This window comes from Carcharhinus amblyrhynchos, chromosome 8 (assembly GCF_965287045.1).
Source record: "Carcharhinus amblyrhynchos chromosome 8, sCarAmb.v2.hapA, whole genome shotgun sequence".
Lineage (NCBI taxonomy): Eukaryota > Metazoa > Chordata > Chondrichthyes > Carcharhiniformes > Carcharhinidae > Carcharhinus > Carcharhinus amblyrhynchos.
Genome location: NC_137331.1, coordinates 121,393,167 through 121,408,898, shown reverse-complemented (window position 1 = coordinate 121,408,898; position 15,732 = coordinate 121,393,167). Strand labels below are relative to the sequence as shown.

At 48.1% G+C, this 15,732-nt stretch overlaps 1 protein-coding gene across 1 annotated transcript in view; it reads left to right on the top strand.

Moving 5' to 3' along the window:
• LOC145346403 (uncharacterized) overlaps positions 1-15,732 on the top strand; it is a 122,126-nt gene that overhangs the window by 29,098 nt on the left and 77,296 nt on the right. Inside the window, exons 8-12 of the mRNA XM_080193556.1 lie at positions 827-961; positions 2,390-2,575; positions 5,492-5,763; positions 7,622-7,767; positions 12,268-12,492. Of these exons, the coding sequence (XP_080049682.1) occupies positions 827-961; positions 2,390-2,575; positions 5,492-5,763; positions 7,622-7,767; positions 12,268-12,492 (964 nt within the window). The remainder of the gene's footprint in view (positions 1-826; positions 962-2,389; positions 2,576-5,491; positions 5,764-7,621; positions 7,768-12,267; positions 12,493-15,732) is intronic.

Here is a 15,732-nt window from a genome sequence, read left to right as displayed (position 1 = left end):
CGTTCTCACCGCCCACCCTCCCCTCCTGCCATTGGCTGATCAACATACCATGGTGCCCTGACTCCCCGCGGCCAATCAGAATGCGCACAGACTCCTCGTTACCCGATTGGATGATACCTTGACAGTCAGGTCAGCCCTCCTCCTCCCACATCCAAATATATTTGTAATTAATCAACAAAAGCTATTCAGAGAGCTTTCAGGGGGTGGGGGAGGGGGTGGCAGGGTGGTGGGGGAGAACGGGGAAGAACGTGCCCTGTCTTCTTCTCCTGAATTGGAAATGAAACTTAATTCTGGGAGTCGCCCCCCAAGCCAGACCTGGAGGGCTGGCAACACCAGTGTCCTCCCACCCACCTCACTAACAATAGTCACTCTGGGACAGAACCACGGGTCCATGGGCACCGACTGGACAGACGGGGCACTGAAAGGAGAGATGTTGTCCTTCCGCTCTCCCTCTTGACCGCACTGAAGGATCAGTGAAGGGGAAAGTTGGTTGCGAAATTCTGGAATTGCATATTGCAATGTTCTGGCACAGTGGTTAGCACTGCTGCCTCACAGCGCCAGGTTCGATTCCCAGCTCGGGTCGCTGTCTGCAGAGTCTGCATGTTCTCCCCGTGTCTGCATGGGTTTGCTCCGGGTGCTCCCGTTTCCTCCCACAGTCCGAAAGGGTTAGGTGCATTGGCCATGCTAAATCCTCCCTCCGTATACCCAAACAGGCGTCGGAGTGTGGTGATGAGGGGACTTTCACAGCCATTTCATTGCAGTGTTAATGTAAGCCGACTTGTGACAGTGGTAGGTAAACTTTTAAAAAGGTTTTTTTTTGTCTTAGACCCAGGATCTATATACCTTAAATGTACAAGGTTGTGATTTAAACGGAAAGGTTGGAGGAAAATGTTCTACAGCAAATGCACAGATCCGGATCTTGGACGTTAATGACAACATTCCCACAACTGAAAAAATGGAGGTATCCTAACTTTTATACACTATATGTCATTCTGTACAGTTATCTTCATACCACTGTGTCTAAAGGGTGACTGAATGATTTTAAGATGCGGGTTGATAGGTTTTTGATAGGCAAGGGGATTAAGGGTTATGGGGAGAGGGCGGGAAAGTGGAACTGAGCCACGACAGATCAGCCATGATCTTATTGAATGGCGGGGCAGGTGCAGCAGGTGATCAGGAAGGCGAATGGGATGCTGGCCTTTACAGCGAGGGGGATAGAATATAAAAGCAGGGAGGTCTTGCTGCAACTGTACAGGGCACTGGTGAGGCCGCAGCTGAAGTACTGTGTGCAGTTTTGGTCACCGCACTTGCGCAAGGATATGTTGGCCTTGGAGGGAGTGCAGAGGAGGTTCACTAGGCTGATACCGGAGATGAGGGGGTTGGACTATGAAGAGAGACTAAATAGGCTGGGTCTGTACTTGTTGGAGTTTAGAAGGATGAAGGGGGATCTTATAGAGATGTATAAGATAATGAAAGGGATGGATAGGGTAGAGGTAGAGAGATTCTTCCTGCTTAGAAAGGAAAGTAGGACTAGGGGGCACAGCCTCAAGATAAGGGGGGTGCAGTTTAGAATGGAATTGAGGAGGAACTTCTTCACTCAAAGGGTGGTGAATCTCTGGAATTCTCTGCCCATTGAAGTGGTGGAGGCTGCGTCGCTGAATATATTTAAGTCACGGGTAGATAGGTTTCTGATAGACAAGGGAATTAAGGGTTATGGGGAGAGAGCGGGAAAGTAGAACTGATCCACTTCAGATCAGCCATGATCTTATTGAATGGCGGGGCAGGCTCGAAGGGCTGGATGGCCTACTCCTGCTCCTATTTCTTATGTTCTTATAGAGGATTACAGCACGGAAACGGGCCCTTTTGCCCAACTTTTCCATGCCGTCCCTTTCTTTACCAACTAAGTAGGATACTGCGAGGCCTGGATAGAGTGGAGATGATGTTTGTATTAGTAGGAAAAACTAGAACCAGAGGGCACAACCTCAGGGTAAAGGGACGATCCTTTAAAACAGAGATGAGGAGGAATTTCTTCAGCCAGAGAGTGGTGAATCTGTGGAAGTCTTTGCCGCAGAAGGCTGTGGAGGTCGGGTCATTGAGTGTCTTTAAGATAGATAGGTTCTTGATTAATAAGGAATTACGGGGAAAAGGCAGGAGAATGGGGATGAGAAAAATATCAGCCATGATTAAATGGCGGAGCAGACTCGATGGGCCGAGTGGCCTAATTCTGCTCCTATGTCTTCTGGTCTTATGGTCTAAGTTAGTCCCAGTGACCCGCTTACCTTCAGCGACTGGTGGACCAGGACACCCAGGTCCCCTCTCCCAATTTACAGCCATTCAGCTAACTGCGGCTGTATCTGAGTAACATGCCCATTTGTGCTCTTGTCTCCAGTACGCCGTTTCAGTGGAAGAAAATTCACTGAACGATGAGGTCACCCGCATCAAAGTACTCGACAAAGATCAGGAATTCACCGATAACTGGCTGGGCCACTTTGATATCATCGAAGGGAATGAAGGAGGACACTTCCGCTTCGAAGTCGATGAGCAAACGAATGAAGGGATTTTGATTCTTCAAAAGGTAAAATCGAGTGAAGCCTGCATTAGCAGGTGGGCGGCACGGTGGGTTAGCACTGCTGCCTCACAGCTCCAGGGTCCTGGGTTCGATTCCCGGCTCGGGTCACTGCCCGTGGGGAGTTTGCACATTCTCCTCGTGTCTGCGTGGGTTTCCTCCGGGGGCTCCGGTTTCCTCCCACAGTCCAAAGATGTGCGGGTTGGGTTGATTGGCCGTGCTAAAATTGCCCCTTAGTGTCCTGAGATGCGTAGAGGGATTAGCAGGTAAAATATGTGAGGGTGGGATTGTGGTCGGTGCAGGCTCGATGGGCTGAATGGCCTCTTTCTGCACTGTTGGATTTCTATGGTAATTCTGTGATTTGCGGGTTAGGTTGATTGGCCATGATAAATTGCCCCTTAGTGTCAGGGGGATTAACGGGGTAAATACATGGGATTATAGTGATTGTACTTGGTTGGTCAAATGGCCTCCTGTAGGATTCTATGGTCTTTGTTGGGGGGGGTGATTTTTTTTTACTCCTAAGATTTATACCGTGAAATGCAAGGTGAATTTGATGACACTCGCTGTACAGGATGCATAAATTATTCTCCGAGCTCGTGACGAGCAAATTCTTGCCTCCGCACGTTAATTACCCACTAATTCCAGACCCTGGAACCCTGATTCTAATCAATTCATGATCAGTGACCATGCCTCAGCTTTGCAATTCCTTCCATTAATCTCTGCACCTCTCTGCCTCAAGGCCATCCTCAGAGCTTGGACCCTGGACCCTTTGACCAAGCTTCATCCGTTATATCTCCATAAATCTCAATGTTTAAAAATAAATCTGAAATTAAAACTTTCTGACCATGAAACCATTGTCAATTGTCTTAAAAATCCCATCTGGTTCACTCACATCCCTTTAGGGAAGAAGATCTGCCTTCCTTACCCGGTCTAACCTACACGTGACTCCACTGTAATGTGATTGACTCTTGACTGTCACCGTTGTCAAGGCGATTTGGGATTATCTGTCTTAAGGAGCAGAAGCAGGCCATTTGGCCCATTGAATCTGCTCCACCAATCAATTTGTTCCTGCTGATCCTGTTCCTGGGTGGGCACAGTGGTTAGCACTGCTCCCTCACAGCGCCAGGGACCTGGGGTCGATTCTCAGCTTGGCTCACTGTCTGTGTGGAGTCTGCACATTCATCCCGTGTCTGGGTTTCCTCTGGATGCTCCAGTTACCTCCCACAGTCCGAAGATGTGCGGGTTAGGTGGATTGGCCATGCCAAATTGCCCCTTAGTGTCAGGGAGACTAGCTAGGGTAAATGTAGGGGGTTATGGGGAAAAGGCCTGGGTGGGATTGTGGTCAGTGCAGACTCAATTATTCCACATTTAGCTCCACTTTCTGGTTTTATCCCCGTCATCCTTGACTCCAGTCTGATGATGATAAATGTTGACAAATTCTCCATCAAATTCACTTTGATGGTCATTCCTGAGACTTACCTCGGGGCACTTCCCCACCCGAAAGGGTGCTAGATAAACGCAAGTTGTTCGAGCGATTTTCACTTTGAAGATAATTTTAATTCCTTTATCTTATCAGTTGCATCTCAGTCCTATTTATTGTGTATTTTCAAACCAATGCTCCAATTCTCCACTCCAATATCATCCACATCTTCCTTCACAAAGATTCCAGTTGCCTTTGGACTCCAGGAGCTTTGAATGAACCACAGAAACAACAGTTTGATTTGAAGCTTTGCCAAAATCTTCCTGAAAATCCAAATCCTGGGGAATTCCACTGCCTGGAAACAGTCTTTAGTTAGTTTATTTTATTAGTGCCACAAGTAGGCTTACGCTAACACTGCAATGAAGTTATTGCGAAAAGCTCCGAGTTGCCTGGCGCCTGTTCACATACACCGAGAGAGGATTCAGCGTGGCCAATCCATTGAACCAGCACATCTTTCAAATTGGGAAGAAACCACTGTGCCACCTATTGTGCCATCTGCTGCAAAGAGGAATAGAACATAGAACGTTACAGCGCAGTACAGGCCCTTCGGCCCTCAATGTTGTGCTGACCAGTGGAACCAATCTAATGACCCTCTAACCTAAACTATTCCAATGTTATCCATATGCCTATCCACTGACCATTTGAACGCCCTTAAAGTTGGCGAGTCCACAACTGCTGCAGGCAGGGCATTCCACGCCCTTACTACCCTCTGAGTAAAGGACATCCGTCCTATAATTAACACCCCTCAATTTAAAGCTATGTCCCCTCGTGTTAGCCGTCACCATCCAAGGAAAAAGGCTCTCACTGTCCACCCTATCCAATCCTCTGATCTCGGGAAGGATTAACTTTGGGAGGGAGAGCACAGTAGATTTTATTCTGGGACTTCAAAGATTAAACATCAAGGCGAGATAGATAAACTAAGAGTTTATTCACTGAAATTTAAATAGTTAAGGGGTGCTTTGATCAAAGTTTTTAAGAAATTAAGAGAAACAGATAGAGTTGAGTCACAAAATGGAACCATAGGATCCCTATGCGGGGTGGCTCACTGGCTGCCTCACAGTACCGGGGACCCGGGTTCGATTCCTGGCTTGGGTCACTGTCTGTGTGGAGTCTGCACGTTCTCCCCGTGTCTGCGTGGGTTTCCTCTGGTTTCCTCCCACAGTCCAAAAGGCGTGCTGGTTAGGGTGCATTGGCCGTGCTAAATTCTCCCTCAGTGTACCCAAACAGATGCTGGAGTGTGGCGACTAGGGGATTTGCACAGTAACTTCATTGCAGTGTTAATGTGAGCCCACTTGTGGCACTGATTAAATAAACTTTAAAAACTACAGTGCAGAAGGAGGCCCCCCAGCCCATTGAGTCTGCACCAGTTTAAAAAGGGCTTTTTTAAGTGCGGTTCTCCCCATCTCTTGTCAACATTTGACACTGTTTTCCCTTCATCCTGACAGGAACTGGATTATGAAGTGTCACAAATGAAGAATCTGGTTATTCGAGTCTCCAACAAAGCAAAGTATCACTCTTCCGTAGGAGGAACTGGGGGAAGACCTCAACCAGTCACAATAAAAGTCAAGGTGAAAGATAAGAAAGAAGGCTTTTCGTTTAAACCAACAACAAAACGAATCAGGATAACTGAGGATAAAACCAAAGTGCAAATTGGCAAATCGTTTGGAAAATATCCTGCAATCAGTGCCGATACTGGGAAAGAAAGTGAAAGAACCAGGTAGAGGAGTGAGTGAGTGAGTGTGTGTGTGAGTGAGTGAGTGTGTGTGAGTGAGTGTGAGTGAGTGTGTGTGTGAGTGTGTGTGTGAGTGAGTGTGTGTGAGTGTGTGTGAATGTGAGTGTGTGTGTGAGTGTGTGTGTGTGAGTGAGTGAGTGTGTGTGTGAGTGAGTGTGTGTGAATGTGAGTGAGTGTGTGTGTGAGTGAGTGTGTGTGTGAGTGAGTGTGTGTGTGTGAGTGTGTGTGTGTGTGTGTGTGTGTGTGAGTGAGTGTGAGTGAGTGAGTGTGTGTGTGAGTGAGTGTGTGAGTGAGTGTGAGTGTGTGTGAGTGAGTGTGTGTGTGTGTGTGAGTGTGAGTGAGTGTGTGTGAGTGTGTGAGTGAGTGTGAGTGAGTGTGTGTGTGAGTGAGTGTGTGTGTGTGAGTGAGTGTGTGTGAGTGAGAGTGTGTGTGTGTGTAAGTGGGTATGTGTGTGAGTGTGTGTGTGAGTGTGTGTGAATGTGAGTGAGTGTGTGTGTAAGTGGGTATGTGTGTGTGAGTGAGTGTGTGTGAGTGAGTGTGTGAGTGAGTGTGAGTGTGAGAGTGAGTGTGTGTGAGAGTGAGTGTGTGTGAGTGTGTGAGAGTGTGTGAGAGTGTGAGTGAGTGTGAGTGAGTGTGTGTGTGAGTGAGTGTGTGTGTGAGTGTGAGTGTGTGTGAGTGTGAGTGAGTAAGTGTGTGTGTGTGTGTGTGTGTAAGTGTGAGTGAGTGTGTGTGTGTAAGTGCGTGTGTGTAAGTGTGAGTGAGTGTGTGTAAGTGTGAGTGAGTGTGTGTGTGTCAGTGTGTGTGTGAGTGTGTGTGTGTGTGCGTAAGTGTGTGTAAGTGAGTGTGTGCAAGTGTGTGTGAATGAGAGTGAGCGTGTGTGTGAGAGTGTGTAAGTGAGTGTGTGTGTATGAGAGTGTGAGTGTGTGAGAGTGAGTGCGTGCATGCATGTGAATGTGTGTGTGCGCGTGTGAAGCGCACCGCTGGTCACAGGCCTCCAGTTTGAAAAACAAACCTCTACAACCATTCTCTATCTTCCATCATTAAGCCACACTTCATCACACACCTGAGGAAGGAACAGTGTTTCCGAAAGCTAAAATAAGCTGGTGGGCTTTAACCTGGTGTTGTGAGACTTCTTACTGTGTTTATTCCATCATTAAGCCAATTTTGTATCCATTTAGATACCTCACCCTGGATCCTGTGAGATTTAACTTTATGCAACAACCTACCATGCAGTATCTTGTCAAAGGCCTTGCTAAAGTCCATGTAGACAACATCAACTGCACTGCCCTCATCTACCTTCTTGGTTACCCCTTCAAAAAAATTCAATCAAATTTGTGAGATATGATTTTCCACTCACAAAGCCATGCCGACTGTCCCTAATCAGTCCTTGCGTTTCTAAATGCCTGTAGATCCTGTCTCTCAAAATACCTTCCAACAATTTACCCACCACAGATGGAGGCTTCTGATGTGAGCCACGTGTGTGTGTGTGTGTGTGTGTGTGTGCGTGCGTGCATGTATGTGTGTGTATGTGTACATGTGTGTGTATTGTCTGTCACTGTGTGGGGCAAAAGCAGGGGGCAGTTGAAATCATGGCAGCAATCCCAATCGCAGCAGAGTGGAGTAACTGGGTGGTGGGAAGGCCAGCTGTTAGATTTTACACGTCTTTAAACAGCGGAGTGTAAAATTTAACCATCCGTGTGCGTGTTTGTCAGCATCCGTACTTGTGTGTGTGTGTGTGTGTGCATGTGTGCGTGTGTGTGCACACGTATGCCATGCTTGAATATCAGGCACGCGTACATATGTGTTCACAATAAGTAAAGCCGACTTCTGTTTTTGCAAACAGATACGCAAAGAATTCAGATCCGGCAAACTACTTCAACATTAACCCTGAAACTGGAGAGATCACCCTGAACAAGCTTCCAGACCGAGAATCTGATTATGTTGTTGATGGAAAATACCCAATGACAATATTGGCCATCGATAATGATGGTAAGACAGGGGTTACCTGCAATGTCATGTCCAGCTTCGTTGACAGATTAGAAGAGCACTGAATGAGTGGAGAGGATGTGTGTATGTCTCTTGTGTTTCTTATCAAGAGAAACACACCATGTTCACATGTCCCGTTTCCAGCCTAACACAGTGCTTTTCACACTCATATGGAACAGTCATTCAGTTAATGAGTGTAGAACAAATCATAGGACAGCTCAGGAACAGGCCCTTCGACCCACCAAGTTTGCGTCGACTTTGGTAGGATTAATGGTAGGAAGGACTATTACTTGCGTGGCAAAAAACTGCAGCAGGCGACAGTGCAGAGGGACCTCGGGGTCCTTGTGCATGAGTCGCAAAAACCCAGCCTGCAGGTGCAGCAGGTGGTCAGGAAGGCGAATGGGATGCTGGCCTTCATAGCGAGGGGGATTGAATATAAAAGTAGGGAGGTCTTGCTGCAGCTGTATAGGGCACTGGTGAGGCCGCAGCTGGAGTACTGTGTGCAGTTTTGGCCGCCGCACTTACGCAAGGATATTTTGGCCTTGGAGGGAGTGCAGAGGAGGTTTACTAGGCTGATTCCGGAGTTGAGGGGGTTGAGCTATGAGGAGAGGCTGAATAATGGTGGATGGTAAATATTCATCATGGAGTGCAGTTACGAGTGGTGTGCCTCAGGGATCTGTTTTGGGGCCACTGTTGTTTGTAATTTTTATTAATGATCTGGATGAGGGTATAGTTGGGTGGATTAGTAAATTTGCTGATGACACCAAAGTTGGAGGTGTGGTAGATTGTGAGGAAGGGTGTCATAGTCTGCAGGGAGACTTAGATAGGTTGCAGAGCTGGGCCGAGAGGTGGCGGATGGAATTTAATGCGGAGAAGTGTGAGGTAATTCACTTTGGTAGGAGCAACAGATGTGTCGAGTATAGGGCTAACGGGAGGACTTTGAATAGTGTGGATGAACAGAGGGATCTAGGTGTATGTGTACATAGATCCCTGAAAGTTGGGAATCAAGTAGATAAGGTTGTCAAGAAGGCGTACGGTGTCTTGGCGTTTATTGGTAGGGGGATTGAATTTAGGAGTCGCAGTGTAATGTTGCAACTGTACACTACTCTAGTGCGGCCGCACTTGGAGTACTGTGTGCAGTTCTGGTCCCCGCATTACAAGAAGGATGTGGAGGCGTTGGAGAGGGTGCAGAGGAGGTTTACTAGGATGTTGCCTGGTATGGTGGGGAGGTCCTATGAGGAGAGACTGAGGGATCTAGGGTTGTTTTCGTTGGAAAGAAGGCGGCTAAGAGGGGATCTTATTGAAACATATAAGATGATTAGAGGTTTAGATAGGGTGGATAGTGATAGCCTTTTTCCTCGGATGGAGAAAGCTAGCATGAGGGGGCATGGCTTTAAATTAAGGGGGGGTAGCTACAGGACGGATGTCAGGGGTAGGTTCTTTACCCAGCGGGTGGTGAGGGATTGGAATGCCCTGCCTGCTGCAGTTGTAAATGCGTCTAGTTTGGGGGCGTTTAAGAGATCTCTGGATAGGTTTATGGACGAAAAGGGATTGGTATAGGCTAGTGGGTCATTGTTTTTGTAACTGGTCGGCGCAACATCGTGGGCCGAAGGGCCTGTTCTGCGCTGTAATGTTCTATGTTCTATGTTCTAAACTAGGCTTGTACTCGTTAGAGTTTAGAAGAATGAGGGGAGATCTCATTGAGACGTATAAGATGATGAATGGGATGGATAGGATAGAGGTGGAGAGGCTCTTCCCACTCAGAAAGGACAGTAGGACTAGGGGGCACAGCCTCAAGATAAAGGGGGGGCGGTTTAGAACGGAGTTGAGGAGGAACTTCTTCACTCAAAGGGTGGTGAATCTCTGGAATTCTCTGCCCGTTGAAGTGGTGGAGGCTGCCTCACTAAATATTTTTAAGACGTGGGTTGATAGGTTTTCAATAAGAGAGGGGATTAAGGGTTATGGGAAGAAAGTGGGAAAGTGGAACTGAGCCACGACAGATCAGCCATGATCTTATTGAATGGCGGGGCAGGCTCGAAGGGCTAGATGGCCTACTCCTGCTCCTATTTCTTATGTTCTTATGAAACATGACACCTTTCTAAAGTAAAGGCCTTTTGCCTCTGCACGGTCCATATCCCTGCCTATTCACAGAATCCTACAGTGCAGAAGAGGCCCTTCGGCCCATCGAGTCTGCACCTGTGCATGAAAGTTCCTGACCTGCCCATCTAATCCCACTTGCCCTGAACTTGACCCATAGCCCTGAATGTTATGGTGTGCCAAGTGCTCATCCAGGTACTTTTTAAAGGATGAATTTGTGTATCTGTCAAGATGCCTCTTAAACTTTGCCATTGTATCCGCTTCTACCACCTCCTTTGGAAATGCGTTCCACCCTTTGTGTAAAAAAAACTTGCCTCTCACGTCTCCTTTTGTGTTAATCCCCAGAATTCAAACAGGGAATTTGTAATTGACCTCCCTATGGGATTCATGGAATATGAGTTCCCGTGGTAACAGGCAATTGCCTCACCAGATGGAACTCGTATCCTGAGTCCCGGAGGGAGGGCGGTTAGGGATTCCCCATGGGAGTTCTGGGGGTTATCACACCTTTAAACTTTCCCCATTTTACTTTAAATCTACGTCCCCCCAGTAAGTAACATTTCTACCCTGGGGAGAAGACTCCGACTATCCATTCTATCCACACCTCTCATAATTTTGTAAACTTCTATCAGGTCGCTCGCCCCCCCCCCCACACAACCCCCCCCTCCAAAATCTCCAACACTCAAGTGAAAACAAAGCAAGTTTGCCCAACCTGTCCTCACAGGTGATACCCTCCAAGCAGGCAGTATCCTGGAATCATAGAATCCCCATGGTGCAGAAGGAGGACCACTTGGCCCATTAAGTCTGCATTGACAACAATCCCAGCCATGCCCTATCCCCACAACCCCACGTATTTACCCTAGCTAGTCCCCCTGGACACTAAGGGGCAATTTAGCATGGCCAATCCACCTAACCCGCACATCTTTGGCATATGGGAAGAAACCGGAGCATCCGGAGGAAACCCACGCAGACACGGGGAGAACGCGGAAACTCCACACAGACAGGAGGCCAGAATTGAACTTGGGTCCCTGGCGCTGTGAGTCAGCAGTGCTAACCACTGTGCCACCCATCCTGGTAAATATTTTCTGTACCCTCTCCAAAGTCGCCACATTTGGTAGTTCTGGTAGTTCTTTTGAAGGCTCCCAGTTTGCTTTCTTGGCAAATTTGCATGTTTCCAATCCTTTTGAGTTTAATTCAGTTTAGTTTATTTATTAGTGTCACAAGTAGGCTTACATTAACACTGCAATGAAGTTACTGAGAAAATCCCCTCGTCGCCACACTCCGGCGCCTGTTCGGGTACACTGAGGGAGAGTTTAATAAGACCATAAGACATAGGAGCAGGATTAGGCCACTTGGCCCATCAAATTGCTCCGCCATTCAATCATTCTCCTGCCTTGTCCCCATAACCCCTGATCCCCTTATTAATCAAGAACCTACCCATCTCTGTCTTAAAGACACTCAATGACCCGGCCTCCACGGCCTTCTGCAGAATTCCACAGATTCACCACTTTCTGGCTGAAGAAATTCCTCTTCATCTCTGTTTTAAAGGTTCGCCCCCTTTAGCCTGAGGTTGTGCCCTCTGGTTCTAGTTTTTCCTACTAGTGGAGACATCCTCTCCATGTCCACTCTATCCAGGCCCTGCAGCATCCTGTAAGTTTCAATAAGACCCCCTCCTCATCCTTCTAAACTCCAATGAGTACAGACCCAGAGTCCTCAACCGTTCCTCATGGAACAAGCTCTTCATTCCAGGGATCATTCTTGTGAACCTCCTCTGGACCCTTTCCAAGGCCGGCACATCCTTCCTTAGATATTGCTCACAGTACTCCAAATGGGGTCTGACCAGAGCCTTATACACCTAAACCACCAATCCACCGAACCAGCACGTCCTTCAGTTTGTGGGAGGAAGCCGGAGCACCCGGAGGAAACCCATGCAGACACGGGGAGAATGCGCTTACTCCACACAGATAGTGACCCAGGCGAGGAATCGAACCCATGTCTCTAGCACTGTGAGGCAGCAGAGCAAACCCCCGTGCCAGCTGGGTAACCATGTGAGGGGAGCACAGCATGTGCCACAACAGAGCAACAAGCCATGACAATCTACTTCTCCTATCAGCCAAGTCATCTGATCCCACGCTCCTGATAATCCACTTTAATGATTCCCTTTCTCAAACAGCCATTCCCGTCCATTTTCTAGGAATCAATTCCATATTCCGACTGGCCCCCCTCCCGCCCTTCCCGCATAAATTCCACGTCTTCCCGATCCTTTTTGCGATTTATTTCAAATCCGGCCCCCTCCCCACCGTTTCCCGATTACTTTTTTTAAAAGGTTTCTTGCACCCTTGGTGCTTTTCGTCTTTGTGTACCGTGGACCCTTTACTTTCTCTCTCTCTCTCTCTCTCCGTCTCACAGGATCTGTCCCCAAAACAGCCACGGGGACCATTGTCTTTGATGTGGACGATGAGAACGATAACATTCCCATCATTGCCGAGCGGAATCGCTGCATGTGCGAGAAGGCAAGTTCCTTGACCATCACGGCCTACGATGCAGACTCCTACCCGAACGCCGCCCCCTACCATTTCAAACTCGTGGACGAACCAGGCGTCACCAACAAGTGGAAGATCTTACGGAGAAATGGTAAGGGCCGGCAGTGAGGTGACATCTTGAGGAGTGAACCTGATTAATTAATTTGGATTTGTGGCAATTCAGAACGACTGTTTTAAGTTTATTTATTCGTCACAATTAGTCACATTAGGCACACTGGCCATGCCCGAACAGGTGCCGGATTGTGGCAAGTAGGGGATTTTCACACTAACTTCATTGCAGTGTTAATGTGAACCTGCTTGCGGCGCTAATGAGTGAACTTTAACATTAACACTGCAATGAAGTTACTGTGAAAATCCCCTAGTCGCCACGCTCCAGTGCCTGTTCGGGTACACTGACGTAGAGAGATTCTTCCCGCTTAGAAAGGATAGTAGGACTAGAGGACACAGCCTCAAGATAAGGGGGGGCGGTTTAGAACGGAGTTGAGGAGGAACTTCTTCACTCAAAAGGTGGTGAATCTCTGGAATTCTCTGCCCGTTGAAGTGGTGGAGGCTACCTCGCTAAATATATTTAAGTCACGGGTAGATAGGTTTCTGATAGACAGGGGAATTAAGGGTTATGGGGAGAAAGCGGGAAAGTGGAACTGATCCACTTCAGATCAGCCATGATCTTATTGAATGGCGGGGCAGGCTCGAAGGGCTAGATGGCCTACTCCTGCTCCTATTTCTTATGTTAGAATTTAGCACAACCAATGTATCTATACATCTTTTCGACTGTGGGAGGAAACTGGAGCACCCGGAGGAAACCCACGCATGCACGGCGGGGGCGGGGAGGGACGTGCAAACTCCACACAGTCGCCCAAGGCTGGAAATTGAACCCAGGTCCCTGGCGCTGTGAGGCAGGAGTGCTAACCACTGTGCCACCGTGCCACCCCTTATGGTAGCGAGTTCTCTAACAGACATTCTCTGTCTAAAGATTCTGGTTAGATTTATCTTCTCTCTATGGCCACTAGTAGAATCATAGAGTCTACAGTGCAGAAGGAGACCATTCGGCCCATCGAGTCTTCACTGACCACAATCCCATCCAGGCCCTATCCCCATAACGCCACGCATTTACCCTCACTAGTCCCCTGACACCAAGGGGCAATTTAGCACAGCCAATCCACCTAATCCACACGTTTTTCGCTCTGCGGGAGGAAACCGGAGCACCCGGAGAAAACTCACGCAGACACGGGAACAACGTTGGAACTCCGCACAGACAGTAACCCGAGGCTGGAATTGAACCCAGGTCCCTGGCACTGCGAGGCGCAGTGGGTAACAAGTGGGAATATTTTCTCTATATTAACATAAGATCATAAGAACATAAGAAATAGGAGCAGGAGTAGGCCATCTAGCCCTTTGAGCCTGCCCCGCCATTCAATAAGATCATGGCTGATCTGAAGTGGATCAGTTCCACTTTCCCGCTTTCTCCCCATAACCCTTAATTCCCCTGTCTATCAAAAACCTATCCACCCGTGACTTAAATATATTTAGCGAGGCAGCCTCCACCACTTCAACGGGCAGAGAATTCCAGAGATTCACCACCCTTTGAGTGAAGAAGTTCCTCCTCAACTCTGATCTAAACTGCCCCCCCCCCCTCCCCCCCCCCATTTTGAGGCTGTGTCCTCTAGTCCTGCTGTCCTTTCTAGGCAGGAAGAATCTCCCTACTTCTACCCTTCATTATCTTATACGTCTCTATAAGATCCCCCCTCATCCTTCTAAACTCTAACGGGTACAGACCCAGTCTATTCAATCTCTCTTAAGCCTCATCAAGTCCCACCAGCATTTTAAAGAAAATGTAGAAAAAAAGGCTCGGCCTGGTCAGTTCTTCTTGGTGATTGGACTCAGTTAGATCTGATATCAGCTTTGTCAATCGTTATCGCGCTTTCTCCAACACCTCCCTGGTGATATTGCACAGGGCTGCTCCTGAGCCCAGCCGAGATGACCATTAACAGGCCCAGGCAGCCAGCCAAAGGGATTCAGCTACATCCCCGCAGAGGGAGCAGGTGGTATTTACTGGGGCATTCCTGGCTTTCTGGAAATAAGAGTTGGACAGCATGGGGCTGGAGGAAAATATCAACACTGGCAATGTCACCTGAATTTAAGTTATTAAAGTTCCTATAGAGTGGTGTTCTTGTTACAGTGGGATAATCGTGCCCCTTCTAAATAGAACAATAGAACATAGAACACTACAGTACAAACAGGCCCTTCGGCCCACGAGTTGCGCCGATCACATCAACACCTATCTATAACCCCCAATCCCATAAAACCCCATATACTCATCCAGAAGTCTTTTAAAAGACCCCAGCGAGTTCGCCTCCACCACCACTGACGGCAGCCGATTCCACTCACTCACCACCCTCTGAGTGAAAAACTTACCCCTAACATCACTTCTGTACTTTCCTCCCCGCACCTTAAACCTGTGTCCTCTCGCAGCGACCATTTCAACCCGGGGAAATAGCCTCTGAGAATCCACCCTATCCATTCCTCTCAACATTTTATAAACCTCTATCAGGTCGCCTCTCAACCTTTGTCTCTCCGGGGAAAAGAGTCCCAGCTCCCTCAATCTAACTTCATAAGGCATGCCTCCCGGTCCAGGCAACATCCTTGTAAATCTCCTCTGTACCCTTTCAATAGCTTCTACATCTTTCCTATAGTGAGGCGACCAGAACTGCGCACAGTACTCCAAATGAGGCCTGACAAGGGTCTTATAAAGTTGCAGCATTACCTCCCGACTCCTAAACTCAATCCCTCGATTAATGAAGGCCAGTACACCATACGCCTTCTTGACCACCTCTTCCACCTGTGAGGCCGATTTAAGAGTCCTGTGGACCCGGACCCCAAGATCCTTCTGCTCTTCAACACTACTCAGACTTCTGCCCTTGATAGTATACTCGTTCATCCCGTTGGCTCTGCCAAAATGGACGACTACGCATTTATCCGCGTTGAAGTCCATCGGCCACTTCTCCGCCCAGCCCTGCATCCTATTTATGTCCTGCTGCAACTTTTGACATCCTTCCAGACCATCCACAACACCACTGACCTTTGTGTCATCAGCGAACTTACTTACCCATCCCTCCACTTCCTCATCCAGGTCATTTATGAAAATGACAAACAGCAAGGGTCCCAGAACAGATCCCTGGGGCACTCCAGGGATTTAGGACACTTGAGTGGTGGGACACTTGAGTGGTGAGGTGAGCCACAAAAGATCCCTCTCCATGACGAATTTATATTTTTTATTCATTCGTGGGACATGGGCATCGCTGGCCAGCCAGCATTTATTGCCCATCCCTAG